Source organism: Pelobates fuscus, chromosome 9 (assembly GCF_036172605.1).
Source record: "Pelobates fuscus isolate aPelFus1 chromosome 9, aPelFus1.pri, whole genome shotgun sequence".
NCBI classification, from domain to species: domain Eukaryota; kingdom Metazoa; phylum Chordata; class Amphibia; order Anura; family Pelobatidae; genus Pelobates; species Pelobates fuscus.
Genome location: NC_086325.1, coordinates 133,600,919 through 133,627,962, shown reverse-complemented (window position 1 = coordinate 133,627,962; position 27,044 = coordinate 133,600,919). Strand labels below are relative to the sequence as shown.

General features: G+C 38.0%; 1 protein-coding gene across 2 annotated transcripts in view; it reads left to right on the top strand.

Moving 5' to 3' along the window:
- The first annotated feature begins 2,166 nt into the window (after window positions 1-2,166).
- Window positions 2,167-27,044, top strand: part of FIBCD1 (fibrinogen C domain containing 1) — a 123,341-nt gene continuing 98,463 nt past the window's right edge. Inside the window, exons 1-2 of one of the 2 annotated variants that reach the window (XM_063432446.1) lie at window positions 2,167-2,243; window positions 5,663-5,737. In XM_063432446.1, the coding sequence (XP_063288516.1) occupies window positions 5,666-5,737 (72 nt within the window). In that variant the 5' untranslated portion in view covers window positions 2,167-2,243; window positions 5,663-5,665. Of the gene's footprint in view, window positions 2,244-2,868; window positions 2,918-5,662; window positions 5,738-27,044 lie in introns of those variants that run through there. The other variant, XM_063432447.1, reaches the window with a different exon arrangement.

The window sequence follows — 27,044 nt, the reverse complement described above, 5'->3', positions numbered from 1 at the left end:
GGCTCATATGTTCCCGCCACTTCCTAGCAGGAAGAAGCTTCACGGCACAAAGATGAAAATTTGCAGGAAGTTGCAAATATGAGGACATTTAAAACAAATGCATGGCACTTTGATTGATTTTTACAGTGTACTTATTAATTTCATGTTTTTTTAACCCCTTAAGGACCAAACTTCAGGAATAAAAGGGAATCATGACATGTCACACATGTCATGTGTCCTTAAGGGGTTAAAAAGCATTATAAAATGGAGGCCACCTCCAGCACAAACTGACCCTGTCACGTCCGTAAGGCGGTTGTCTGATTACCATATTGCTTTGTCGTTTTTCAAAGTGAGTCCTCACGTTTAACCATAGCAAGTATTAGAGATCATTTAACACGAGCACCGGTGGATTCCCTGATAACAATCTCTGTCATCACAGGAGACTGTCAAAACGTGAACGTTGAGAAGAACCGGCTTTGAGAAGCTACGTGTTAATGGAGACTGACATTGCAAACTCAGGATTAACAGGGCATATCCCGACCAGTCAAATCTACGATACGATCACATGGGAGACCTAAACGCAACATAGTTTTAATGGAAATCTGATTACGCTTACTACTAAGGAATATCCGCTGCAGCAATACTGTTTAAACCTTTTAATAATGCAGACCGTGTAGTGGTACCTACTGGTTTATTTACTAAACTGTGAATTGTGGTGATGGCATATAAAAGCGTTTGTACTGCATAGAAATAATTCCAAAATAAAGATTTAACTACTTTTAAATGTTGTAATTTGTAAGTAAGAATTTAAAGTGAATATTAAATTTAAGATCAAAATAACTGAACTGGAAAAATTTTGTTATTTTTTTAGTTTGCCTACTTGATTTTTTATTTTTTAATGCACTTTGAATTCTCACTTTACTGAATAACCCTACAAACTGCTTAGTGAATCCCCCCCATAATTCCTACATAAAAAAATGACTTCGCATTTAAAGGGGAAGTGCGTTGACTCTCATTTAAAGGAACACTCACGGCCTTGCTCATTGACTGAGAGCAATCTGCTTACACTTTTAGCCAATAAGCTAAGCCCTGCACTGCAGGTCCTGCTTGGGAACTTCTAGTTCAACAGCACTTGCAGTGGAGCGTGGCAGAGGTGCCAGGAGTACTTTGCAAAAAGTCAAACTGTTAAAAAATGGTTTGACTACTTACATTGTGGAGAGCACCAGGACATAGTGTTCCGTTACAAAGACAAAAATTATACAACAGAGCTACAGCTTTTGCAACTAATGTATCCCATATTGTTCAACCATCAATTTGACATCATGGGATTTGAGCATCATGGGATATGTTGTTGAAAACAGTTGCAGTGCTAAAGGTTAGCGGTCAGTCCTTAGGCCACCATGTTATCTCTTTAACTAGGATTTCAGGTAATTAATTATCTTGCAAACTTTAGGCAAAAATTAGCCAAACCGGAAAAAAACAAAAACATCTGTATCTGAGATTATTTACAATTTGGCTATTACGGCCTAAAAATACACGTTTCTCTGATCAATTTCCCTCTCTCTGTTAATGAAATAACTGCGATTGTGATGGGTTATTACATTATTGTGTGGCTTCTGATCTACTGTATTAACATTCAAGGTTACAGCAAAGTTGCTTTCTTTTAAGGCCTGCTACCAAACTAAAAATAGATGTTCTACGCACCATTATTTCAACAATATTGCCACACAATGTATGAAAAGATTGCAAATGAATACATCAAGAAAAATGGCGGCGGAAAAAAAGCACTTCATTCTTACCCTTTGGCAACTCATTGCTCACCCCAGAAGCATTAAGTCTCACTTTTATGTTTATTTTCTTTACTAAGCGTATACTTTACCTTTAATAGTACAACCATTTCCAGTCATAAAAACTAGCATTGCAACAAAGACTCCACTGCCCAATAGAGAGGGTTCTTCTAAGAATCCAGGGGCAACAAACAGGAGTCAGGGATTCCATTTTAAAATAGGACAGTGGGGTGCTATGAAAACAGATGACTTCTCTAATATCATTGTAATTGACAATTCTATGAGACCTTTTTTCGCTCTCTCCCTCTCTCTCTCTCAAGCTACTTACTCATCCCAGCACTGCCCCCTACCAATTCTTTGCTGCCTTTTCCAAAAGACATCTTTTCAGAAAAAGCAGAACCCTGACTGGGACAGGCTGAGATGGAGTGATGGAGACATCTCTCTGCATGTCTCTATCTTCACAGTCTATTTAAGAAGGTAGGTGGCTTCATGTCTCTGTTACTCCTGAATAATTATGACTCTCTCTCTCTCCCTCTGCATCCCTCCTGCTCTCTCCCTGTCACTCCACCGCTGGTGTCTGTGTGGAATAAAATGCAGACCTTTTTTTTTTTTGCTTTCCCTTCTCTTTGCATATGCAGCATAGTTGTGCTTAGGGGGGAGCAAGGCTGTATATGAGTTTCTGTAGCACAGCAGATCTGTGGGGGCTGCAGAGCTGGAAGGGAGCTCTGAATTCTGCTCATTAGACTTGTAGAGAAAAGCAGATTAAAGATTTGTGAATTAACAGCTGAGGTTGCTTTAGGCAGATTAAATAGGAGCAAAAAAAAAAAAAAAGACAGAAGTTGGGGCAGGAGGATATAGGTGTGTTAATATTACCACGGAACAAAAAAATATTGAGAATAAAAGAAGCAGGTTGGACAGCAGGCTTTAGATGTAGGACAGAGAGGGGAAGATTTAAAGGATGGAGAACAGGGGTCTGTCAGGGTGGAGGAATGGACATGGATATTGAACATAACTGACCAGGGCTGTCCCATCTGATAACACACAATTTTTTGAATTTTTTTTTTATTATATATTTTTTTTCTAATTAATTTCAATTGCAAATCCCAGAGTTAGAGTCACAGGAGCTCTCCACAGGAGCATGAGAGAGTCAGGTGAGTCCCAGAGACTGAGAATTAAAGTCTGTCTCCTATCCATCCAGCATCTGTGTATTGGAAGCTAATCATTCATTTAGTATCTGTGTACCATCATCTGTCAATTCATAACTTAGTATCAATCTGTCATCTATCTATGGCTGGCTATACATCCATCTATGTTTCATATCCTACAGCTATCTAGCTATCAATCTCTCTTTTCTACCCTCTCCCTATAGCTAGATATCAATGGATCGATTAATTACCTTTCACCCACCTATAGCTAATTGGCTATAACTTAAATGCCAACTGTCTATCTACAGCTAGCTATCTATTTAACACACCTTTCATCTGTCAGTAACTGGTTACCTGTCAGTTTAAATGTATATCTGTAATGTATCCACACAGTGTGTAGCTATCTATCTATCTATCTATCCATCTATCTATCTGTAGCTAGGTATCTAGAAGTATCTCTCTAAACACTTACCTGTCAATGTATCCACATATCTGTCATTCTGTATCATCTACCTATCTATCTATCTATCTATCATATTCTAATCTATTTATCTATCTATCATATTCTAATCTATCTAGCATAATCTAATCTATCTATCTATCATATTCTAATCTATCCATCTCTATCTTCTTAATTTAGATCATCATGCATGGTCTCAGCATGCAGTCCCCACATATACAGAATATCTATTACTGACTGCCAGGATGGCTTAACATGTGTATTGGATTTTTGTATGTCCTGTCTGTTAGATTTGTGCTGTTTGTTAGGCAGGCAACTCACAAATACTATGTTACTGTGATGTACAGTATGTGCTACCTCAGTGTATTGAAAATATGGTGTCTGTGATTAGTGAAGATATATGGCATCCTGTAAAATTCCATATTGACTGCATGTTTTGATTACTGTGGTATATGTTGCGTTGAAGTCATTTATATTGATCTGGTGATATATATTGCTTTGTATTGCTGGGTGCATCTGATTAAGTAGAAACAGGCAGTATGTGTGGGACAATATTTAATACATGGGTGATAATAAAAAGGTGATGGATTTTGAAATGGAATGGAATTAGAACATATATATATATATATATATATATATATAATAGACAAACACACATATATATTTACACACACACACACACACACACAAAGTTGCGTTAGGCACACGCGCACACATATATATTTCTTTACACACACACACACGTATATATATATTTACACACACATATGTGTGTGTATAAAGATATTTTTTTTGTATTTCATCAATATTTCATCACTGCGTGAAGATATCGGCAATAATCATTAAATATTACAGAAACATTCTGCGTTATTATGTGTTATTAGAAGTGAGCCGGGTGATTAGAACCACATTTGGCAAGCCGTTCGGGTTTGGGATAGATGTAGTTGGAGGCGCTTGGAATTTTGAGGGGAGGGCAGCTTTAACCCCCTATAGGCAGAAAGTGCTGATTTACAGTAATTATGGTTTATACAGTATCACAGGGTTCCATATATACAGACAGTGCATTGTATTTAATCATAAAGGGATATGGTACGTGTTTGTATTTAGAATGCTTGTTTATGCTTCTGTAGTCATGGTATAAAATAAGTCATTAGTGAGGATGCTTATGGCTTGCAAATATGATATGCTATTTATTTGCAGCGTGTAAATGCTCCATAAACTAGCACTAATGTATTCATACACTGGATTCTGGATAAAATAGGCGGTTTATTTTATTTATTTTTTTGTTTGGTTTTCTACAAAGGAAATGCGTGCGTGTGTGTATATATATATATATATATATATATATATATATATATATATATTTCTACAAAAATACCGCCACTCCAAGGTTTTCATTCAGGTACGATCTTTATTTGACGAATTCCAGCAAGTCTGAAATATTCGTCAAATAAAGAACTTACCTGAATAAAAACCCTTGGAGTGCCGGTATTATTGTGAATATTTATGAATTTGTGACGGGGCACCGAGTATTTTTATTTTTTTCTCTGTTGGAGTGCAAAAGTTTGGACTTGTGTGTGTGTGTGTATATATATATATATTTGCGATATATATATATTTGCAAGAAGATCTATGAAGAAAGAGTGAAGCAGAGATTTAGCAGGAATCTAAGAGTTCTATATGAAATATTTTAATAACTTCGGTACTAAATGCAACATTCTTTGTAGGCGCTATGGCTCCTCGGCTGCTCGAATCTATAAACTGTAAGGATAATTGTTAGACAGAATATTAAACCTGGATGGATGGATAAATAGAGGAACAGAGGGATACGTGGATGGAAGGAGAGAGGGATGGATGGATGGAGAGAGGGATGGATGGAGAGAGGGATGGATGGATGGAGAGATGGATGGATGGATGGAGAGATGGATGGATGGAGCGATGGATGGATGGACGGAGAGAGGGATGGAAGGATGGATGGATGGAGAAAGGGATGGATGGATGGAGAGAGGGATGGATGGATGGATGGAGAGAGAGAGAGAGGGATGGATGGATGGACGGAGAGAGGGATGGATGGATGGATGGAGAAAGGGAGGGATGGATGAATGGATAAATAGGACATCATTATGATAATACTAACTGATGACATATAACCTGTGTGGCTGCTATGGTTTATATTATTTTCCTACATTATCTTCAACATAATTGTCTTTCAATAAACACTGTATTTCTGAACGCTCAGTATGGTGATCAGTATGGTGATATATTTTTTTTTTATCCTGTTGTGTTGGCAGAACATGGGAAGTGATCGTTGGAAGAACATTGGAGGAACTCCACAGATGGAAGATACCGTGCAGGAAAAGTCCCAGGTAAGAAGCTGGGCATCAGATCTCAGAGCCAGTCTTCTTCAGGGTCCAAGACATTCATTAACCTAAATGTTTGGAATTTTAGTCACCTTGATTAACCCCTTAACGACACATGACATGTGTGACATGTCATGATTCCCTTTTATTCCAGAAGTTTGGTCCTTAAGGGGTTAAAGTAGCAGTAGTCCGTTACTATGGTCTTGGTCCAACGGTGTTCATCTTCTGTCCTTCAGATCAACAGAAAAGCATTGTGTTTTATTAGTTTGTATGTTTGTTTTTTATATCAATACAGTAGCACATTTCTCACTGGCACACAAAGTGACTCTCCAGGTCTGCGAATGCAGATCATAGATCAGTAGTGATGAACTGATAGCACATGTGTCCGTGGTGGATCTGAGAGGCTTCCGAAAGGCAATTCACTGTCTGAATACAATGTGGCCATAAATCATTGAGGCTTGGTAACTGTTGCATCTTAATGCATTATGGTACCACCAGGTAAACTGCCATAGTTAGAGCTGATATCAGCAACATCTAGCTGCAGATAGGTAGAAAGGATAATGCTGGAGAAAGAACTTTATTTATTGGGCATTCGTTGATTGATTACTTGCTTCTACAGAAGATTGGACACTTGGGCTGAAAAATCGTTGCCATCGCGATGATAAAGAATTGTTGGGAAATAAATAATCTTGGTTATTTTATTGTTTTTTTTACTTATTTGCAAAAAAACAACGTGACATGTTTTGGATTTTAGCTCTACCTGTCGTGTATCATTCTGAACCCTTCTAATAATAGCTATGTAAGTGACCTGCTTCCTCCCATTTGTAATAAAAAAGACTTTTGACTTAAATTTCAACCCTTGCCACTCTTGTCTACGCGCTGCCACTCCGCCTCCCTGGCTGAGATCTTCAAGATTGATGACATCAGCGAAGCATTGGAAGTCTAGTGCGCATGCACGGTAGATTGCCATTCTGTCCAATCACGTGATTTCTATGAAAAAATTATTTGATTGAAAACTGAGTCTGACTTAGTTCTCACAGGGGAGTGTCTCTAGTGGTTGTCAGGAAGACAGCCCCTATAGGTGTGTTCTAAGAAAAACAACAATCAGAGTTTTTTACTAAAGTGAGAATTGAAGGTGAAGCCAAAGTGAATTTCACATTTAAGGCCAAAGTAGCCAATCTGAAATCATGACTGACTGGGAGAACTTGTGCAGTTAGACTATTTTGTCCTTACATTTTTTTAACATTGCAGGGTAAAAAGCCATGGCCACTTCACCCAGACCATTTCATTAAGATGAAGTTGTCTGTGTGCCTTTAGTAATCCTTTAAATTTTCCTAACCAAACTATTGGAGAGCCAGGATTAGCTTTGAAATCTCAGCCATACCTTGGTTGAGAAAGATGTGGCAAAAGCATCCAGGGATTAATAGTGTCTTAATAATGTATTAAAGAAAAGTAGGTGTAAATCATCCCTGGAGTGTTCTTTTAATTATTTAATTACGTGTTAATTAGAGAAGTACTATACGCTTGCAACAGTATAGGCCTAGATCCTAGAACAGATTTAAAGCAGATCTATCACATGTGAGAATATTTTACAAAAGTGTCATTTATCAGAAATTCTTAGTGAATTCAAAGTTAACTTCAAATTCTAGGCCAAATTTTCCAAATTGGAAAACATCTCAAAGTCAGCTATGCTTTTAGTTTGGCTATCTTGGTCTAAAATTTGACCAAATTCAAAGTGAATTTCAGATTTTAACCGAATTCTTCCAGTTTGTCTTTTTTGGCCTGAAGTTTGAAATTCACATTGAACACATTGAATTCACTTGAGGGAATAACTCTGTAAATGTCCAACCAATCACACTCTAGTGAATAACATTGTGTGTTTGTTTTGTTTTAGAAAAACTAATAGCAGGTGAAATGCGTGGTCTGTGTTTAATACCTAATATTCATTAGTTGCACTCATTTTAATGCACATAATGCATGCTTTTTTAATAAAAAAATAATACTAACATAGCTCACTGGTTAATTAATATGAGATGTTTGGTAATATTTTGTTGTAAAAGTAAGAGTGCTATAGAAAATGTAATGGGATAAATCCAATCTATTTCCTTTATATTTGATAAAGAGCAGTGTGCGGGGTGGGGTATTATAAAATAAAATAGAGCACAAGATACATTGATACATAAATTCTATAATGTAAAAAACAAAAGCCCATAAAGCGCATCTAAATATTTGTTTTAAATTCCATGAACCCTATTTAAATGTACAGGTTCGTGGAAGAATGCATACTCTTCGAAGGGATATTGATCTGATCTGTATTCAACTTCAGAAAGAAGCGTATTTTATAATGCAAACAAAAAATCACAGGGACTAAATAGCAAATATGTGGTTGCTTATTTTGTAAAATGTCTGCAATATTCACAACAGAAAGTCCATCTTATCTCAAGATTGCTGTGCCTCTATATATTGTTGTACTATATAATGTTACTGTAATCACCTGAGTAATAATCAGACTTAGTATAAGTCTGTAATTGTAGATACAATATTTAAAGGGGTTCTCTAACCTACACCCCGCAACCTTTTTTCTTGTATCGCTGTCAGCCTATCACTGCAGTCCTTGTTGGACAGAATTGCTGTTGATAATAAGGTTATGGAAAATCATCCTTATCAAGTCACCACCTGACGATGGGGCGGTCTCTCTGCTGGGAGATCCCTGATTCTTACCCCCAAACATAAACTCTGCACATAGAGACGTTCGGAGATTCTAAATTATTAGATTCTATATTATTATTTTTATTTTTTTTAAAGCCTTTAAGATCTGATACTGCTTTGTGGTTTTTGGATCTATATATAAGCCTAAAGGCTCTGTTGACAGATTCCCCCATTAACATTTTATAAATGTTTATAGGAAAAATACAGATTTTCCTTTGAAATCATAGCGAGAATCAGGATTTCTATTGCTGAGTGAAACATTTTCTGATGTTTGCAAAAGCAGCAGATCTGACGTATATTCATAGCTTAGTGTCTTTTTTATGAGCATTTTTCTCTCTATTTTGTTGTGTTTCATTTCTGCAAATGTTGAAGAATACTTCTACACATTTTGAATTGGAAAAGGCAAATTATACACCTGACATATATCAGACACACAGAAAGCCATATGTTGTTAGAGATAACATATTGTGTCTTCAGAGAGATTCCTGTGATAAATGATCAAAGAGTGAACAATGAGGGAGAGGTAGTTGCACACAATGATTCTCAATCTAACTACCTGAGTACCTGGTGCTTATAAGGGGGGAGAGATTTCAACGTTCACTGAGAAAGAACTGATCAACTGAGTGAGGCATGGTGTTGTCTGGTTATATTCAATCTATGGAGATCATATTTGTAAATACTGTATTTACTGAAATCTAATGCTTACCTTTATTGGCAAAATAAAGTCTCAAAAATATAAATGTTATTCGGTTCAATGGCGTATTAGATTTGAGTACGATCGGCGCATTAGATACGACGGGCATTCAACGCAAATTTACCAGGGCAAAGTTCACAAAATTTGCATTAGCATTGCTGTGACAGGAATGCGAGACTTGGTTTCTGTGTACAGTAAAGCTGTACCTCGCATCTTTGTCGCAATGCGAATGCGAATTTCATTCTGGCGAATTCCCCACGGGCAAATTCTGTCCAGGTCAGAGGGCGGTTCTACCTTATCGACCTATATGTTGTATAGTAGTATCTTCTTGTACAAGTGCGCATTACATTTGCCAGCAAAAAAAATTTTCAGCTTCCAGGTTTCAGAATTTTAATGCGCATTACATGCAATGGCGCATTAGATTCAAGTAAATATGTAAGTTGATCAGAAGACACCAACTTTTTTTCTAGAAATCATAACAAATGAGAGATACACATAAATACGCGTATTCTGTAAAAAACTGAGAATTGCGTAAAATTGATGAAAAATTCTTAAATTCCAATATTTTTCTATTGTGGTTATTCTGATTTGTGATTTCCTTAATAGTTTCTCTAAATTTACAATTAGTGAATACACCCCAAAAGTGTCACTATAGCCAGAGGGGTTAGCAAGTTTGGAGTTAATGTAAGAGCCATTACTAAGGCAGTCCAGAAGTTATGTTATATGTCATCCTCAAGTTTAGTGTTCCAGTTCTGATCCAGAGAGTTAAAACTTGCCTGATAAAGGTGAAATCGCCACCCTGTATGTGGATAGGAACCTCTGCTTCCGTGGCCTTTGGAATATAATGGAAATACATTCAAGTCTGTGATGATGTTTAAAGGGACTCTCCAGTGCCAGGAAAACATATCCCTCCCACCCCTCATCCCATGAGCGCCGATGTCCCTTGGCGCTGGGTCAGGCTCCGCCCATGCTCCTCCCTCACCAACGTCAGCCGGCGGGGAGACCTAATACGAATGCACTGCAATTATTCAATGCTTTCCTATGAGGATTGCAGCGATGCTGGAGGTCCTCATGCAGAGCATGAGGACGTCCAGCCTCGTTTAAAACACTTTTTGTGTACTAAGAACATAGACAGTCACTAGAGGAGGACTTAACCCTTGCAGGGTTAAGGGTGATGGGAGTTGGCACCCAGACCACTCCAATGGGCAGAAGTGATCTGGGTGCCTGGAGTGTCCCTTTAACTGCATACAGATGCCAGTGAGCTAGAACTGTATAATTGGTTTCTAAAAGGAAAATACAAAACTGTATTCTTAACACTAAAGTGTTTTCCTCTTTATTTAGATGCAGGATCCCCTAAATTTAAATAAAACCTGCACTAAAGGGTATTACCTTTTTTTCTCACATCAAGATCGAGTCCCTGCAGCCACTCAACGAGCCCCCGTGACGTCACTCCAACGCTTCTCGTAGCATGCGCGGCCATTGCTCAATCGTCCAATGAAATTTAGGTTATTTGTGAGAGCTGAGTTTGACTCTGTTCTCAAAGCAGAAGCGCCTCTAGTGGCTGTCAAATGGTAAAGTTTTACATTTTCAGGATTAAAACTAAAGAACCATCTGTACCCAACCCAGACCACTTCACTGTAAATTGTCTGGACTTCAACAGGGCAAATTTCACACCAAAATAATCAAGAGTGCTGAGGACGGACAACAGCTCAATTAGCCTGCCCTTCGGTGGATCCCCGCTCAGTTCTCAAGCTGGTTTTAGCTCATCTTGTGCCATTACAAAGAAAACCAGACCATGCATCTTAGACTGATTCCACCCAAAAGGGCAGAAACAGATCCAAAATACAGGCCGGCTCTCTCTGCACGAGAGACACAGCAACCCCAGACGATCGTTTTAGCCTTGTTAGGCATCATCAGTGAGGCATAGCTGATATCGCTCTAGGCACCGTGAGCAAGGGGTCCACGTCTGGATTACCCTTTAAGCTTAAGGAGAGCAAAAAAACAAGTCGCAAGAGAAGGGATAATCCAGACGTGGACCCCTTGCTCACGGTGCCTAAGGAGATATCAGCTATGCCTCACTGATGATGCCTAACAAGGCTGAAACGATCGTCTGGGGTTGCTGTGTCTCTCGTGCAGAGGGAACTTGCTGGCATTTCGGATCTGGACTGCCCGTATGGGTGGGACCAGTCTGATATGTTTCAGAGAAGTTCTCTCTGTAATGGCACGAGATGAGCAAAAAACAGCTTGAGAACTGAGCGGGGACTGACCGAAGGGCAGGCTATTTCAGCTGCTGCCCGTTCTCAGTATTCTCTTGCGACCCATTTTTACTCTCCACAAGTTTAAAGGGATAATCCAGACGTGGACCCCTTGCTCACGGTGCCTAGGGAGATATCAGCTATACCTCACTGATGATGTCTAACAAGGCTGAAACGATCGTCTGGGGTTGCTGTGTCTCTCGTGCAGAGGGAACTTGCTGGCATTTTGGATCTGGACTGCCCGTATGGGTGGGACCAGTCTTATGTGTTTCAGAGAAGTTCTCTCTGTAATGGCACAAGATGAGCAAAAAACAGCTTGAGAACTGAGCGGGGACCGACCGAAGGGCAGGCTATTTCAGCTGCTGCCCGTTCTCAGTATTCTCTTGCGACCCATTTTTACTCTCCACAAGTTTAAAGGGATAATCCAGACGTGGACCCCTTGCTCACGGTGCCTAGGGAGATATCAGCTATGCCTCACTGATGATGCCTAACAAGGCTGAAACGATTGTCTGGGGTTTCTGTGTCTCTCGTGCAGAGGGAACTTGCTGGCATTTCGGATCTGGACTGCCCGTATGGGTGGGACCAGTCTGATATGTTTTAGAGAAGTTCTCTCTGTAATGGCACAAGATGAGCAAAAAAACAGCTTGAGAACGGAGCGGGGACCGACCGAAGGGCAGGCTATTTCAGCTACTGCCCGTTCTCAGTATTCTCTTGCGACCCATTTTTACTCTCCACAAGTTTAAAGGGATAATCCAGACGTGGACCCCTTGCTCACGGTGCCTAGGGAGATATCAGCTATGCCTCACTGATGATGCCTAACAAGGCTGAAACGATCATCTGGGGTTGCTGTGTCTCTCGTGCAGAGGGAACTTGCTGGCATTTCGGATCTGGACTGCCCGTATGGGTGGGACCAGTCTGATATGTTTCAGAGAAGTTCTCTCTGTAATGGCACAAGATGAGCAAAAAACAGCTTGAGAACTGAGCGGGGACCGACCGAAGGGCAGGCTATTTCAGCTGCTGCCTGTTCTCCGTATTCTCTTGCGACCCATTTTTACTCTCCAGTTTAGTGAGTTAACTTAATGGTGATTATAGTGGTTTATTTGCAGAACTGCACTGGAGAATTTTCCAAATCACCTATTTTTTTTTTTATTGTTTTCAATTTTCTACAATTTGGAGTTTAGTGTACAAACCTCTGTGAACATTCATATATCTTCTCCCCTTCCTCCTAATTGAGATTTGTTTCCTTGACCTGTTTCCATTTTGTGAAATACATTACTTTGTCTCAGAGATATTTTTTTACGCACTATCAATTTATGCGTTAAACAAAGTATTTTAAATCCGTAATGAAGTGACACTTGGGATGCAAGATCATCACGCAGTTATAACAGCAAGTGTACAGTTATATTCTCGTCAAATGTATGATTGTAATTTATGCATTTATCATTTAATGTAAATGCATTTATTATGCATTTACTTTAGACACAAATTAAAAATGAATGCCACATATATCAGATTTTTTTGGACTGTAGTTTTCTCTCTCTTTTTTTTTTTTTTTTGCATCTCTAAGTTGTGGCACCAAACATATCCTGTCAATGACCAATCACAGATGCTGATTATGATGTCATGTTGTGTGATGACATCAGATGATCCTTCTGGCCTCATTATTCGCGCAGTGATAATACTACAGTGCTGTTATTTAAGCCTATTTTTTTTAAAAAATACATTTTGCTTTTGTAACAAGAGCCTATATTAGGAAGGATTGATGGTAAAGAAAGACATAGTGAAAAAAGCTTTTTACACACGATATCGCACACTCTTGCATAGTGTAACTTAGTAAATGTTAAAGTCATGCTAATAATGGTGACATCTCACACTCTTGCATAGTGTAACTTAGTAAATTTTACAGTCACGCTAATAATAGGAATCTAACAGACCTCCCTCGGTAAAAAAATAAATAAATTAAAATTCTAACCACATTTTTCTGTTTGAATGTCAAACATATGCTAAAATATTAGCTGACAAATGCAAATAACAGAGACATGTTGTTTAAATTCACCCAGAGACAGATTCGCCCTATAGTATCTATTGCTGCGACAACTGATACAAAAAGCAAAACAATCCATTATCTATCAGAAGCATCCGCTGTCAATAACCAATGCTAATGCTGGTACCGTGGTCTAACCGGGGCATTCATGCATACTAGATCCAAAATGATAGGGAGGTCTGTCAAACTGAATTTATTATTTTATTGATTTTTTTTTCACCCCTATTAAAGAGATATAGCTTCCTTGTCCGTGAACAAACAATACAAACACAACAAAATTGAGAGGTATAAATATATAGTAAAAGAAAAAAGAGAACTATTGGTACCACAAATAGCAGAAATCAATGGATTAGATTATCTTAGCAGACGTTTGCTTTTCAATGAGAATTTAGCCAATTAATGTCAATTTGTGATGATCAAGAGATGGCATACATGATCAGTATTTTTTTTTGTAAGTATCAAGGAAGAATTAGTGACTTTATGTTTGTCAGTTAATTTTCCAAAAATGTCACATCGGACATTCTACTGGATTACATATCAAAGTGCAAAAGCAATTAAAAAAAGTTAAGATAGAATGCACGCCAGGGACTGACTGGTACACAATAGACCTGTGTGTTTGACAAGTGTGTTGTGAAAGTAATTTGAAGGGCAATTAAGAGATGCATTTCAGGAATGGGTTTAGAATAACAATACAATTAATATCATTGTTTTAGGAAGGACAGATCCTAACATACTAACTTAATTGCTTCTTATAAAGAGGGGCGTAAACTTTAGATCAGAGTGTTTTGGTAGATGTGATTCCTTTACATTTTACTCAAGCATTTGATATGGTTTGCTCTAAAGGCTGTAAGAGATTGCCTTGAGGAACATTCTTACAAATTTGCTTAAAGGTGGAGTATGTAGCATTTTTGTTTGAAAATTCTTAGATTGGGCAAAAGTGGTGGATATAGTATGCTCTGGAGATTTGGTTGTGTTTATTAAGGATCTTGCAGGGTTTGTTGATAGCCATTTGTCACCGTTTGACACAAAAGTAAGTATTTGGCAGAGGGGTAGTTGACAAATTGGTGCATGGGGATTGGAATGTCAGATAAGACTCAACTTAGACAAAGACCTTTTGGGGAATAAAATTAAACTTTCAACTTGTTTGATGAGTGTTTATTTTTGTAAACACATTAAATGATAAACATTTGAAAGAACTGTACACACAAAAAATACCTGTGCATAATACCATTATTGAGATCAACAGCTTTGAAGATGTTATTGCCATAAGTAAATTTGTATCTATCGAAATCAAAGACAATCCATATACTTGATATGCTATGACAGTCTGCTATTGGAAAATATTTTAAAAATTAGATTAAAAAGGCAATCGGGGCTGTAGAATTAATAAAAGGTTTTGTATTATGATTACAGTTTTGAAGGGAGGCTAGTAAAGTAGTTGTTTGCACTGGAACAAGGGATATGATAACATTCTAAATACATTTAGAGAGAGCAAATACAAAAGACAGGATAAGAGCTAAAAAATCAATTACGGTAATGTAAACAGTGAAATACATTGCAAACACTGAATGTAAGGAATATCCACAACACCTTACTGACAAGAAGAAAAACAATGCAAAACACAAAAAACAGGTTGCGCTGAATACTGTGTACATTAAGTCCAATAAAACAATGATTTCAAAAATTCTGGCTTGGAATCGTCTAGGCTTTAGTTGGTGAGGAGTATATGTAACAAAACAGAAAATAAATAATAATAGTGCTGATAGTCAAAAACTTAGTGTAGGACACACAACAAGAATATGTGGGATCGCACTCACATTTGTTAGAGCTAGACCAGCTCTGAGTTAAACTGTGTACAGAGGTATAATACCCAGTAGTGGATATATAGCTCTTTAGGGTTAAGACTCACAGCATCCAGATGAATATAAAAAAGTAAAACATAAAAAGCAAACAAAAGTGCCTACTGAGAGAATAACGAAAACAGGTAAAAAATATAAATGGTAATTTACTCACATTTAATAGAGCAGTAACACCGCTCAAGAGATTGATATAATGTTGAGTAGAGTTTCCTGAATGAAATCCTTGCCATGGATTGGATGTAGAGTAGAGTTTTAAATGTGTCATAACAAAATACAAAATAATAAAAAGCATAAAAAGTACAATAAATGGTCTTGCACTATAAAAAAGGTGTAAGCCAAATAAACTGTAATGCTTAAAAACAATATTAAAAGACACACAGTGCATTTTGCCAAACAAAGGGCTTCTCCAAGTGTATCTCTTAATGCACATAGTATTCAGCACAACATATAGAGAGAGGGCTAATACAAAGAGCTGACAAGTGGTTTGTTCATTGATGGGACAGTACAAAGAACAGAACGCCATCCTTTGAAATTAGAGAAACTTAGATTTCGTCTATTTCATCTACAGCAGGGGAAATAGGTCTATACAGTAAGCATAATACATATATGGAATTCACTGTCCAAAAAGTGTCCTATTAGACTCAATGAACACATTTAAAAATTGCTAGATTTGTTTAGTTCTCTCAAGTACGTTATCCTAAGATACCGTGCATCCTAAGATAGGTTGTATTTCTTTATTTACATTTTTTGTTGGTGTATGTTGTCATTATTCTAAATAGGGTTTACTTGGAGATGGCTTTGGAGTTATGTGACCTCATCTTAGCAGCCTCGTTCACATGAAGTGTTTCTTGGAGAAAAATTTGCTTTACGTAGATATAGAATGAAGGTTTTTCATTTTGCAGATGGAATGTAGATGACGAGATTGTATCCAGGTGTAAAACATACTCCTTGGATAGTGGGAGGGTTAAATCTAATCTTCTTAAGAAACATATTGCAATGAATTTCTCGTGTTCTGATTTTGAGAAGTACACTTGTGTATTGAGTCTGGGTAATTGCTAATTTAGATTTTGCAATAAGAGTCTGCTACTGTAATATTTCTTGTTTATTTGAAGAGAGAAATATTTTAGCTTAGTCTGTATATTACCCATTCTCTGCTCTATTCTAGAAAAATATAAAAAGATCAATAAAACATGAGTGATGAAGAAGATAGACACTTGATTGCCAAGGCAAAGTTTTCATTTGCGACTGCGGAAAATAGATGGTTAGCTTTATAGAGGAAAAACGAGATCACGTGCCAATTATACAGCAGGTGTTGTCAGTGGGATGGAGTTATGATAGTAAAATCCCCAAATTCTGCTTTTTTAAAGTATGGGATAAATAAGTGGTCGGATATCATGAACTATGACAATGTTCATTGAAGACATGTTTTAGTCAATATCGGATGTATAACGCATGTCTCACACTAATCTGCTGTAGACAACTTTTGGCAGACCTCAACACTATGTAGAGGACATATAACATTCAAATCCCAGCATTACAAGTCATACTCAGCATTACTTTATATGCCACTGCAACGGCTTGTGTTTTATTGCTTTATTATTCCTGTATGCGGGAGGATCATACAAGCTATTTTGTAACTTACTGTCTGGCCCAGGATAACTGATACAAATAATGCAGACTGTTTTCTTGTTTGTTTGTTATTGTATCATGTAGGACCAGAGTTTACACTGAATATTTAATCGTAACTGCTTTTTATTCATAACTTAAAAAGTAATCCTGTGCGATTATTTTTAGATATGATAAATACAGTGAGATGCTTTAGTGCGTAGAATCAATAATGATTGTGTATAATGAGAAGACCCTCCCCCATACTCTTGAATAAAAGGTTGGAGGTGCTGTTTTTAAGGGGGCTCATTGAATTTCTAGCTGGAAGGAAAGCATGAACAGGTGGAGTAAGAAGCTATTTGCAGGATAAACGATGAAAGAGGGCAAGAAGAGGAAGGGTGAGGGTATCCTGTAGAGGTTATGGTCCACTGTGGTGGTGTGTAGACCACGGTGAGAAGTTTGAATGATCTGTTTATCGATTTAAAAAGTATTTTACCAGGAAGACTACATTGAGGTGTCTCTTGTTTTCAAGCATGTTGTGAAAAGTGTAGACAATACATTATTGTTACAAGGTTATTTAACATTTAACATAAATAGATCATAAACTACGAAAACCATTAGCATTTGTTGCATGTTTAGCTTGACTGGAGATTGATAAAGGGATGCTTCCAGTGTGTGTGTGTGCGTTTGTGAAACATCTGATAATTCTTCTAGGAGGATATTCAATAACAGTTGAACTTTGTATGTTAAGGCTGCTTGAATGGTAACTGAAGAATACAGTGCTAAAACTGGACCCGGTTATATTAAGATCTCATTTTTAGATTTATTAAAGTGATACTATAGTCACCAAAACAACTTTAGCTTAATGAAGCACTTTTGGTGTGTATATCATGCTTGTGCAGTCTCACTGCTCAATCTCTCTGCCATTTAGGTGTTAAATCACTTGTGTTTCTGTTTATGCAGTCCTAGGCACACCTCCCATGGCTGTGACTGACACAGCCTGCACAAAATATTTTTTAATTTTCAAGCAGATGTTAACTTACTTTGGACGCTTTTACCTTATGCTCTGTAATTTGAACTTTATTTACAGACAGGGTGGTTCTTGGAAGGTCTAGCAAGCTATTAACAGAGCAGGAAATTATACATTCTAAATTAAACAGACTGTGCAATAAAGAAAGTGTAAACATTAGATCTAATTTAACAGGAAGTGTTTAGTAACACTGCGCAAGTCACATGCGGGGGGTGTGACTAGGGCTGCATAAACAAAGTGATTTAAAGCCTAAGCGGTAAAGAATTGAGCAGTAAGAGTATAGAGGTGTGATTTATACACCAACACTGCTTAATTAAGCTAAAGTTGTTTTGAGGACTATAGTGTCCTTTTAAATGTCAAGTTATCTACAATGCTTGGTGGATGGCCCATTGTAGTGTCTAAAGGTTTGCCCATGATGTAGTCATACTTTTCCTGTGAATATTCAAGCTGGGCTGCGCTTTATAATTTATAGTGGTGACAAAATGTTGCATGGTAACATATAATTTATAATCCAAGTAGAAACAATGTTCTGATGGTTTTAAGGTCCTTTTGAATCCAAGAAATATATGGAGTGTATCATCCACAATGTCCTTCACACCATTTTAATGGTTGATTATATGTGAGATTTGAGTGAGAATATACCGTAAAAATATCACTCGTACAATCTTTATTTGCTGTTGATGGTTTATGGTGAGGGTGGTGGTTAACTACAATACGTGGTCTGTTTGCTTGCTCTCACTGTGAGTTGACCATGATCATACTATGATGATTATTAATTCTGATTTATCAGCATTGATTTTAAGGAGGGATTCCTTACCTCATTTTGTGCCTGTACTTAAGTAATGCTTGGTATGGGTATGATATGTCTCCAATGTAGAGCTGATTTTATCAGGTGAATGAGGTCTCTATCTCTGAAGATCCGTGAGAGGGGCTTAATATTTAAGTTAACGCATTACAGATAAAAGAGATGATCCCTGCTGCTCCCTAAATGTTACCTTAGTGGCTAGGGCAGATTTGTAACCCATGTTCATTGCTTGGTTGCAGTCGACCATGAATGAGGTGATCCAGTTTAGTGCTAACCCTTAGCCATCCTACTTCTTCTACATGTCTGACTCACATCCCATGGTCGTGGAATGGTGGAATGGTCATGGCCATTCCAGGGTGTTGAAAGCTGCGCAGAGTCCTTATAGAATGAAGGAAATAGCCTTACTTTCAACTTGGCGATGCAATACGTTGCCCTTTTCTTTAACCAGTATCATGGTTTGGCCTCATTCCACATTGTAGAGTGTTGTAGTTAGCTAGCCTCTATGAGTTCTTAGAGCTGATTAGAGATAAAGTTTATTTTACCTTGGCCAAAGAGAGGAAGTGAATGATGGTTCTAAAATTGATAGAATCCTCTATATATCTTTATTTGTTTGTTAAGCCGGGTCCTGATCACAGCCCTACTTAAGCAGTATCTTGAACCCTGCCGGGTTAATGGACACTGATGATGGAAGTTAGAGAGACATATCAGCTACACAGTTTCTGAAGATGAAAAGACCAGGATCGAGTTTTCATGGGGAACGATTCATATTAATAAACAGACTGGGTAAGAAGCTGTGAGCTGTGTGCACTTAGAACACTGTAGTTATATCTTTGAGAAGTGCAAGAGCATGTGGAATCTTAAGCATCTAGATCAGTGTATGTTTACAGGAAACAGTGCAGAAAAAGTGAAGCTACAGATGGGAGGACTGTACAAAACAAGCTGACAAGGGAGATGGTTTTGGCTGCAGGTAGATTATTGCTATACTATCAGAGGGTCAGGAACGTGCCTTTGTAAGGAGCTGCATGCAATAAAATGAGTACAGTTGTAGTAAGTGCTATGCAAGAACAGAGTGAGCAAGGAAAACTGATCAGTGCATTTACGGGAGAAGGAATGCATAATGTGGCAGGATGAAGAGCTGTGTAGGAAGAACGGTTCAGCAATAACAGGAGGTTTGCAAGAAAATCTTGGTTGAAGCGCATTGGGAAAAGCACAACAACAGGCGTCTAAGAAACCTGTCTAAGTATGCAGAGAGAGGTGCAAAAAGAGCATGATGATGAGCCGTAAACAGAGAGATCTGTGTAGTTCTAGCAGATGCAATGCAAGAATGGGTGAAACATGGAATTCTAAGCAGAGAGATTATAGTTAAAACTGTTACATCAAGAATAGGTGGTCCAGGAACCGATTAAAGGGAGATAACCCTAGTTACAGCTGTTATGGAGAGAATAAGCAAGGGAAGAAACCAGAGCAGGATTAACCATTGGGCGACATTAGGCAGCGGTCTATTGCCTAGAGGTTAGACAGGGGCCCCAGAATCATTCATTTGCTTGGCCCCATTCACTTTGTGAAGTATGAAAGGGGACCCCAAATCGGTAACCTGCCGAGGGCTCAGTGGAATCTTAATCCGTCTCTGGAAGGAGCTATGTACATCAGCGTGCCTATTGCAGTATCGGTGAGGCAATGATCTTGGAGATCTTTGTAAGTTACCGGGGAGGAGGGTATAAGACCATACTCGGAGTGCAATGTGTGAGTCACTCAGCACATACCCACACCACTTTGAGTTGCAGGCATCTTGATTAGCCTGTCACTTTTAAGAGCTCAGAGCATCAGAATAATAGCGTGGTAATCTTCGCTGTGTGTTTAAACCTTTCACTGGTTCAGACACCTGAATTCTCTCAAGCAATTAGAACTGACAGTCAGTCAGATGGTGAAATGGTTAACGGAATGACATCAACCGTCAAAACGTCGCATAGATTAACTTGTGCTATTTGGCACACATCAATTGAACTCTCCCTTTTACCATTTCTATTAACTCTTAGAGTATTGATAGCAAGTAACAGAGTTGTGGTGGGAAAAAAAGTATGGATGAAAACCCCTTCCACTTGAAGTAAGTGGATAGTTAATGCATTGCTTAACACAAATACACACCAGTCAAACCATAAGACTTGCTTTTCCCACAGAAATCTCACTTTAACAGTGCTCTCACTACATCAAGAATGTGGTACCTTGTTGAGCTCATTTGCATATGCCTACCCAGAATCCCCTGCAGTAGTGAGAGCACTGTGAATTTCTGTGAAAAAAGCAAGCCTTATGGCTTGACTGGTGTGTGTATTTGTGTTTAGCAATGCGTTAAATATATATATATATACCGTATATACTCGAGTATAAGCCGACCCGAATATAAGCCGAAGCCCCTAATTTTACCCCAAAAAGCTGGGAAAACGTATTGACTCGAGTATAAGACTAGGCTGGGAAATGCAGCAGCTACTGGTAAATTTCTAAATAAAACTAGATCCTAAAAAAATTATATTAATTGAATATTTATTTACAGTGTGTGTATATAATGAATGCAGTGTCTGTGTATCAGTGCAGTGTGTGTGTGTATGAGTGCAGTGTGTGTGTGTATGAATGCAGTGTGTGTGTGTGTATGACTGCAGTGTGTGTGTGTGTGTGTGTGTGTGTGTGTGAGTGCAGTGTGTGTGTATGAGTGCAGTGTGTGTATATGAATGCAGTGTCTGTAAATGAATGCAGTGTGAGTGTGTGTGATGCAGTGTGTGGTTGTGTATGTGTTGCAGAGCCTTGGTGGGGAGTGGGCATTTTATTATTATTATTTTTTGATTATTATTTTAATAATTGTTTTTGGTTATATTATTTTTTATTTTATTATTATTATTTTTAATATTATTTTATTATTATTTATATTTATTTTCGTCCCCCCTCCCTGCTGGATACATGGGGGGGGGGGGCTCTCACTCCCTGGTGGTCCAGTGGCATTGGCAGTTCAGTGGAGGGGGGGCTGGCAGAGAGCGTTTACTTACCTCTCCTGCAGCTCCTGTCAGCTCCCTTCTCCTCCGCGCCGGTCCGGTCAGCTCCCTCTGCAAGTCCCAGTGTAAGTCTTGCGGCCGCGCTATGACCCCGCGGCTCTCGCAAGACTTGCACTGGGAGCTGACCGGCGCGGAGGAGGAGGGAGCTGACAGAAGCTGCAGGAAAGGTAAGTAAACGCATCCTGCCAGCCCCCCTCCTACAGAGCCCCATTGTCTGTATTATGGCAATGTAAATTGCCATAATACAGACATTGACTCGAGTATAAGTCGAGTTGTGTTTTTTCAGCACAAAAAATGTGCAGAAAAAGTCGACTTATACTCAAGTATATACGGTATATATATCCCTAAGCAATCCCTAAGTGTCCCTTTAAATATAAGCATGGCTGATGATTGGGTGGCATGTTACAGATGGTTAAATAATATTTTTTTATACATAAATATCCATGAGCTGTCAGTGTAAGTCTGTATCGTGCCCATAATTGTTGTCAAAATCACTGTATCCAGTGATCAAAAGCTTCAAATTATATGATATTTGAGTTTATAGCAAAAATTTCCTACAGGGTTATATACTAAAGTTTAAAAAAAAATGGAAATTCAAGGTGAATTCAAAGTATATTTCAAATGCAAGGTCAAAGTATTCAAACTGAAAACAAACCTGAGATTTTTTTTTTCTTTTCTAATGTGGCTATTTTGGCCTCAAATTTGATATTTGCTTTGAATTCCCAAAAATGCTCACATTAGTGAATAATCCTGATATATTGCAATTTTGGAATACATATAGACCTGTTTTCTAAATGCAAAGCAGAGCAGACATTACTTCATTCTGAGGTTTATTGGGGCAGGGATGAATGGGCCTAGAGGATGTGTGCCAGTGATGGTGGCTTGCTTCAAAAGTGATACCCAAAACTGGTAACTGGTACAGAGCACTTTGCAGGAAAGGGGTGTGGCAGCCTGGCTTGGGCATATGCTGAGCCTACTGGAGATTGCACTGGTCCACCTCACTCAGGGGTCTGAGTACACGCGGATCAGTGTAATAGCTGAGTTTACTGTGAGCAAGTGAATATAATAATCCACTTGTTCTGCAATTGCAGAGAACAAACCCGAAAACTGCCGTGAATCTGAGGTATGACACAGAAACAGGAATGAACCTGGGTAAAGTGTCAACCCAATGCGATAATTTAACATCCTGCAAATACCATCAGCCATCTGCTATCAACAGTGCTGTTAAACTGACTTATAGTTTTACACCAAAGGGTATAAATCTGAGGTTTTCATGAGAAAATCCAAAAAGTCTTGCATGTGACTGACACTGAGTGACAATGAATTATATATGTACCAAGTACGATACGCTATTGTAGCAGAAGAATATAAATAGTGCTAACATTAATACATATTTGAAACCCCTACTTTTATCTTAAGATACAATCGGATTGCCTAAGAAAATAAAACCCACTTCTTTTTTTTTTTGCCAATTTCACAGATGCTTTTCTATGCTTTTTTTTTTTTTTTTACATTTTTGTATGCATATTAGATCTATATATTACTAACACATTCTATTGTTTAACATATTAGTATGTATAATAGATCTATATATTACTAATAAATATGTATTAAATAACCAGTTTCTTACAATTATTGTGCCTTTAATACATTTTTCATTCTCTTGCTTTTTTGTTTAAACTGCTCTATTCATTTTATCGTTACATGTTTAAGAGCAGATATTTGCTTGGCCCTATTAACCAAAGAATAAAGGAGGGTAGGCAAACTTGTAACCTCCTCTGTTTCCATAGCACTGACTTCAAGTCCTTTCTACTTGACCATAGGCTTGTAAAACGTTCTGAGTGCTTACCTTTTATATATTGTTTTAACACGATTGTCATTTCTATTGTGTGCATCCATTTACATTAAAAGTAATAATGTTAAGTAGCCATTTAGTCATTTTACCTCCTTTGTATCTTTATTTTTGAAAACCTTACAATAATGCGTTCTTTCAAACTTGATTAAAGGGCAAAAGCTAAAATAGATTATCGGTCAATATAAATTGTGAGCCTGGTGCACCGCTCACCTCTTCGCCCTTATGTGTTTACAGGAGCATGCATTCAGTAACGTAATAAATGGACAACGAAAACCCATTTCATGCTAAAAGACTTAAATTGCTCTCTATTTTGTGCATTATTGTTCTCAAAACGTGTACGTTTGAAGGAAGTGAATTATTATTAATATCGGTAATTGTGGTTTTGAAATGCCTGGTGTCCGTTAGTAAGAAAAAATAGCCATATTTCAGAGCTTAACTGCTAAAATGTGTTCTGTACAAAATCTAGTAAATTATTAGCTACTGACTATTGTTTTGGATCCCCAAAAGAAATAAATTTTTGTGTACCTTTTCAAGATTACCAAAAATATATATTGGTGCTAATATGTCATTTTCTGGAATTGGGAGAGTATAAAAGAGACAGCTTTGTAGGATTCCTATTTTAAGCTTAAAAAAGCCTGAAGAATACATATAAATCCTTTATATATTGTATTGTGTTCTGTCATTTTCCAAGGCACATCTATTGTTATGCTAGTAATGGGGAAACATTTGCATCTCTTTTCCAAAGTAATTTAAACTCTAATCTGTTTTATTCTGCATCTCCGATAGAACTTCTATTGCTACAACGTAGAAATAACACTTTTGTTTGCATACCATTACCCAGAATCCCGTGCAAATTAGCTCTTTACCATTTGGTTCATAACTCGGGAAAAACAACCTGCATATTAAAAATTGTTGTTTGTTTGTTTTTTTTTCACTCTCTCTACAGCTTTTATGGTCAATCAAGTCTGGATTTGAGGTCTTGACTATTAATAAAAGCTGGCTTTAAGTTAAGAGTTTTAGCTGTAAATTCAGAATTTGTGCTTCTTTCTTTCAGCCCAACGTAGTCATTTAATATTGGTTCCTTTTATTATATCATATCACCGTCTTGTACAATTGTCTATTGTGGTTGAAGGCTCGTGTGCACTTGCGTCAGGTGTGAGCATTAGAAAAATGTAATCGAAAATAAAAATAGTGAATGTGATAGATCAGATCCGTACTCCGGTAAATCTGTTAGACCTCATTTGCAAAAAAAGCTTATGTGCTATTCATACGTTAAAATTCATAAAAAAAAAAAAAAAAAAAAATAGATTGCTTTTTTCAACTAAATAGACACCAATCTGAACTACAATTCCCATGATGCTTTGGCTATTTTAGGACTGGCAAAGCATCATGGGAGCTGCAATTTTACATTAGCTATTGGCCACCTGTAGTTTATATTATTTTATTTTTTTATGCGTTTGTGAGAAAAAAAAAGTTAATGTTAAATTTACCAAAAGGAAATGTGTAATACTTGTGGTTTGCAAAACTGGTCAGTCGTTAAATCCTTCCTTTAAATTCTTCCCTTGGAGTATATCATAAATAAAAAGCAATGAGACATCTATGGGTTTTTATACACCTTGGTACATTACAAACTGTGATATTTTATCTCTGCGGCATTAAAATGAGTTTTATACGATGAGGATAGGGTTATTGAACAATGAATCCGATTATTTGCTGTAAAATCACTGAGAATGAAGGTCGTGGAATCATTTTACCTGCTTTCTGCCGTATAACGTTCGCTGCTCAGATCCCGAGAGCTACTCACGTCTTCCGCCAGTGATGCCCAGAGCAAATCCTGTGGTCTGTGTCTGTGGAAGAACCACGGACTAGCTGAAACCTTTGCAATGGATCATCAGATGACCATCCCCTACAGACTGAAAAAGATTTTGGGGTTAAGATCCAGAGAAACAGGGTAGATAGGGGAAGCTGAACATTTGATGAGGAGACTGTAAATAGAAGAGTGGGGGAGTAAACACATGGAGAGGCTGGAAACATGGATCGGAAAGAAAGAACGCATAAGGTGGAGAGGCTGAAAACAGAATGGGGAGGTTGAAAACATGGAGAAGAAAGGGTGAAAACATGGAGAAAAGAGACTAAAAGCGAGGACCGAAATAACTTGAAAACATGAGCATAGGCTGAACACATCCAGGGTTATTGAATGAATTCTGAGTACATTCAAAGTGAATTTCAAGTTTAAGGTTAAAATAGCTGAACTGAAAAATCATCCAGATTAGCTATGCTTTCAGTTTGGCTACTCTGGCCTTACATTTGAAATTTTCTTTGAATTCACTTTGAACCGTTGAGGCTGAAACAGAGCAGAAAATCTTCAAACAGGAAGCACAGAGGTTGAAGATTTGGAGCGACAAGACTGAGAACATGGAGCTAAGAGGTTGAGAACGTGGAGAAAAAAGGGCTGAAAATGTGGATTGGAGACACTAAAAAGGTGGAGCAGAGAGACGTAATCTTGAAGCAGAGAAACTGAAAACATCAAGCTAAAGTCACAAAGCAGAGAGACGGAAAATATATTGTAAGTTCGTTTGGGCAGGGCCTTCTTCACCTAATGTTTCCGTATGTCAGACATGTTTACATTAATTAATTTATTTTATTAATATAATTAAATACATTTACTGCTAATTGTAATTATAACTGTAACATGAAGAGCTCAAAGAATCAAGACATAGAGAGGAGGGTCTGAATACATTTAGGGTAAAAACTGAAGACATAGAGCAGAGTATGGCTGACCCTGGGCGTGTGCACGTAGGTGGGGGTCAGTGTGTGTGTCAAATCACTAAGTGAGTGTGTGTCTGTCAGTGAGTGTGCCTGCCAGTGAGTGTTTTTCAAATCATTGAGTGTGTGTCTGTCATTGAGTGTGTGTGTCAGTGTGTCTGTGAGGCTATCCCAGGCATCTACTACCAAATCAGTGAGAGTGTGTGTCTGTCATTGAGAGTGTGTGTCAGTGTGTTTGCTAGGCTATTCCAGGCATCTGCTACCAAATCAGTGTGTTTCTCAGTAAGAGTGTGTGTCTGTCATTGAGAGTGTGTGTCAGTGTGTCTTTTAGGCAATTCCAGGCATCTGCTATCAAATCTGTAAGTGTGTGTTTCTCAGAAAGAGTTTGTGTCTGTCAGTGAGACTGTTTAATTACAAAAAGGGTGGGACGTATAGATGGAGAGGTGGAGTTATGCCATGGAAGCATGCATGCCTAGACTGAACATTTGCAAAAGGAGAGGAGTTGCTAATATGACCACACCCACCCGGGGCACCAAAATCAAAATGTCTGCACCCAGGTGTCTGTGACCCTAGAGCAGAGAGTCTGAAAACATCTATCTGTTCTAAACTGTGTAGACTAATAAAATCATTACTCATAGATGGGTAAACAT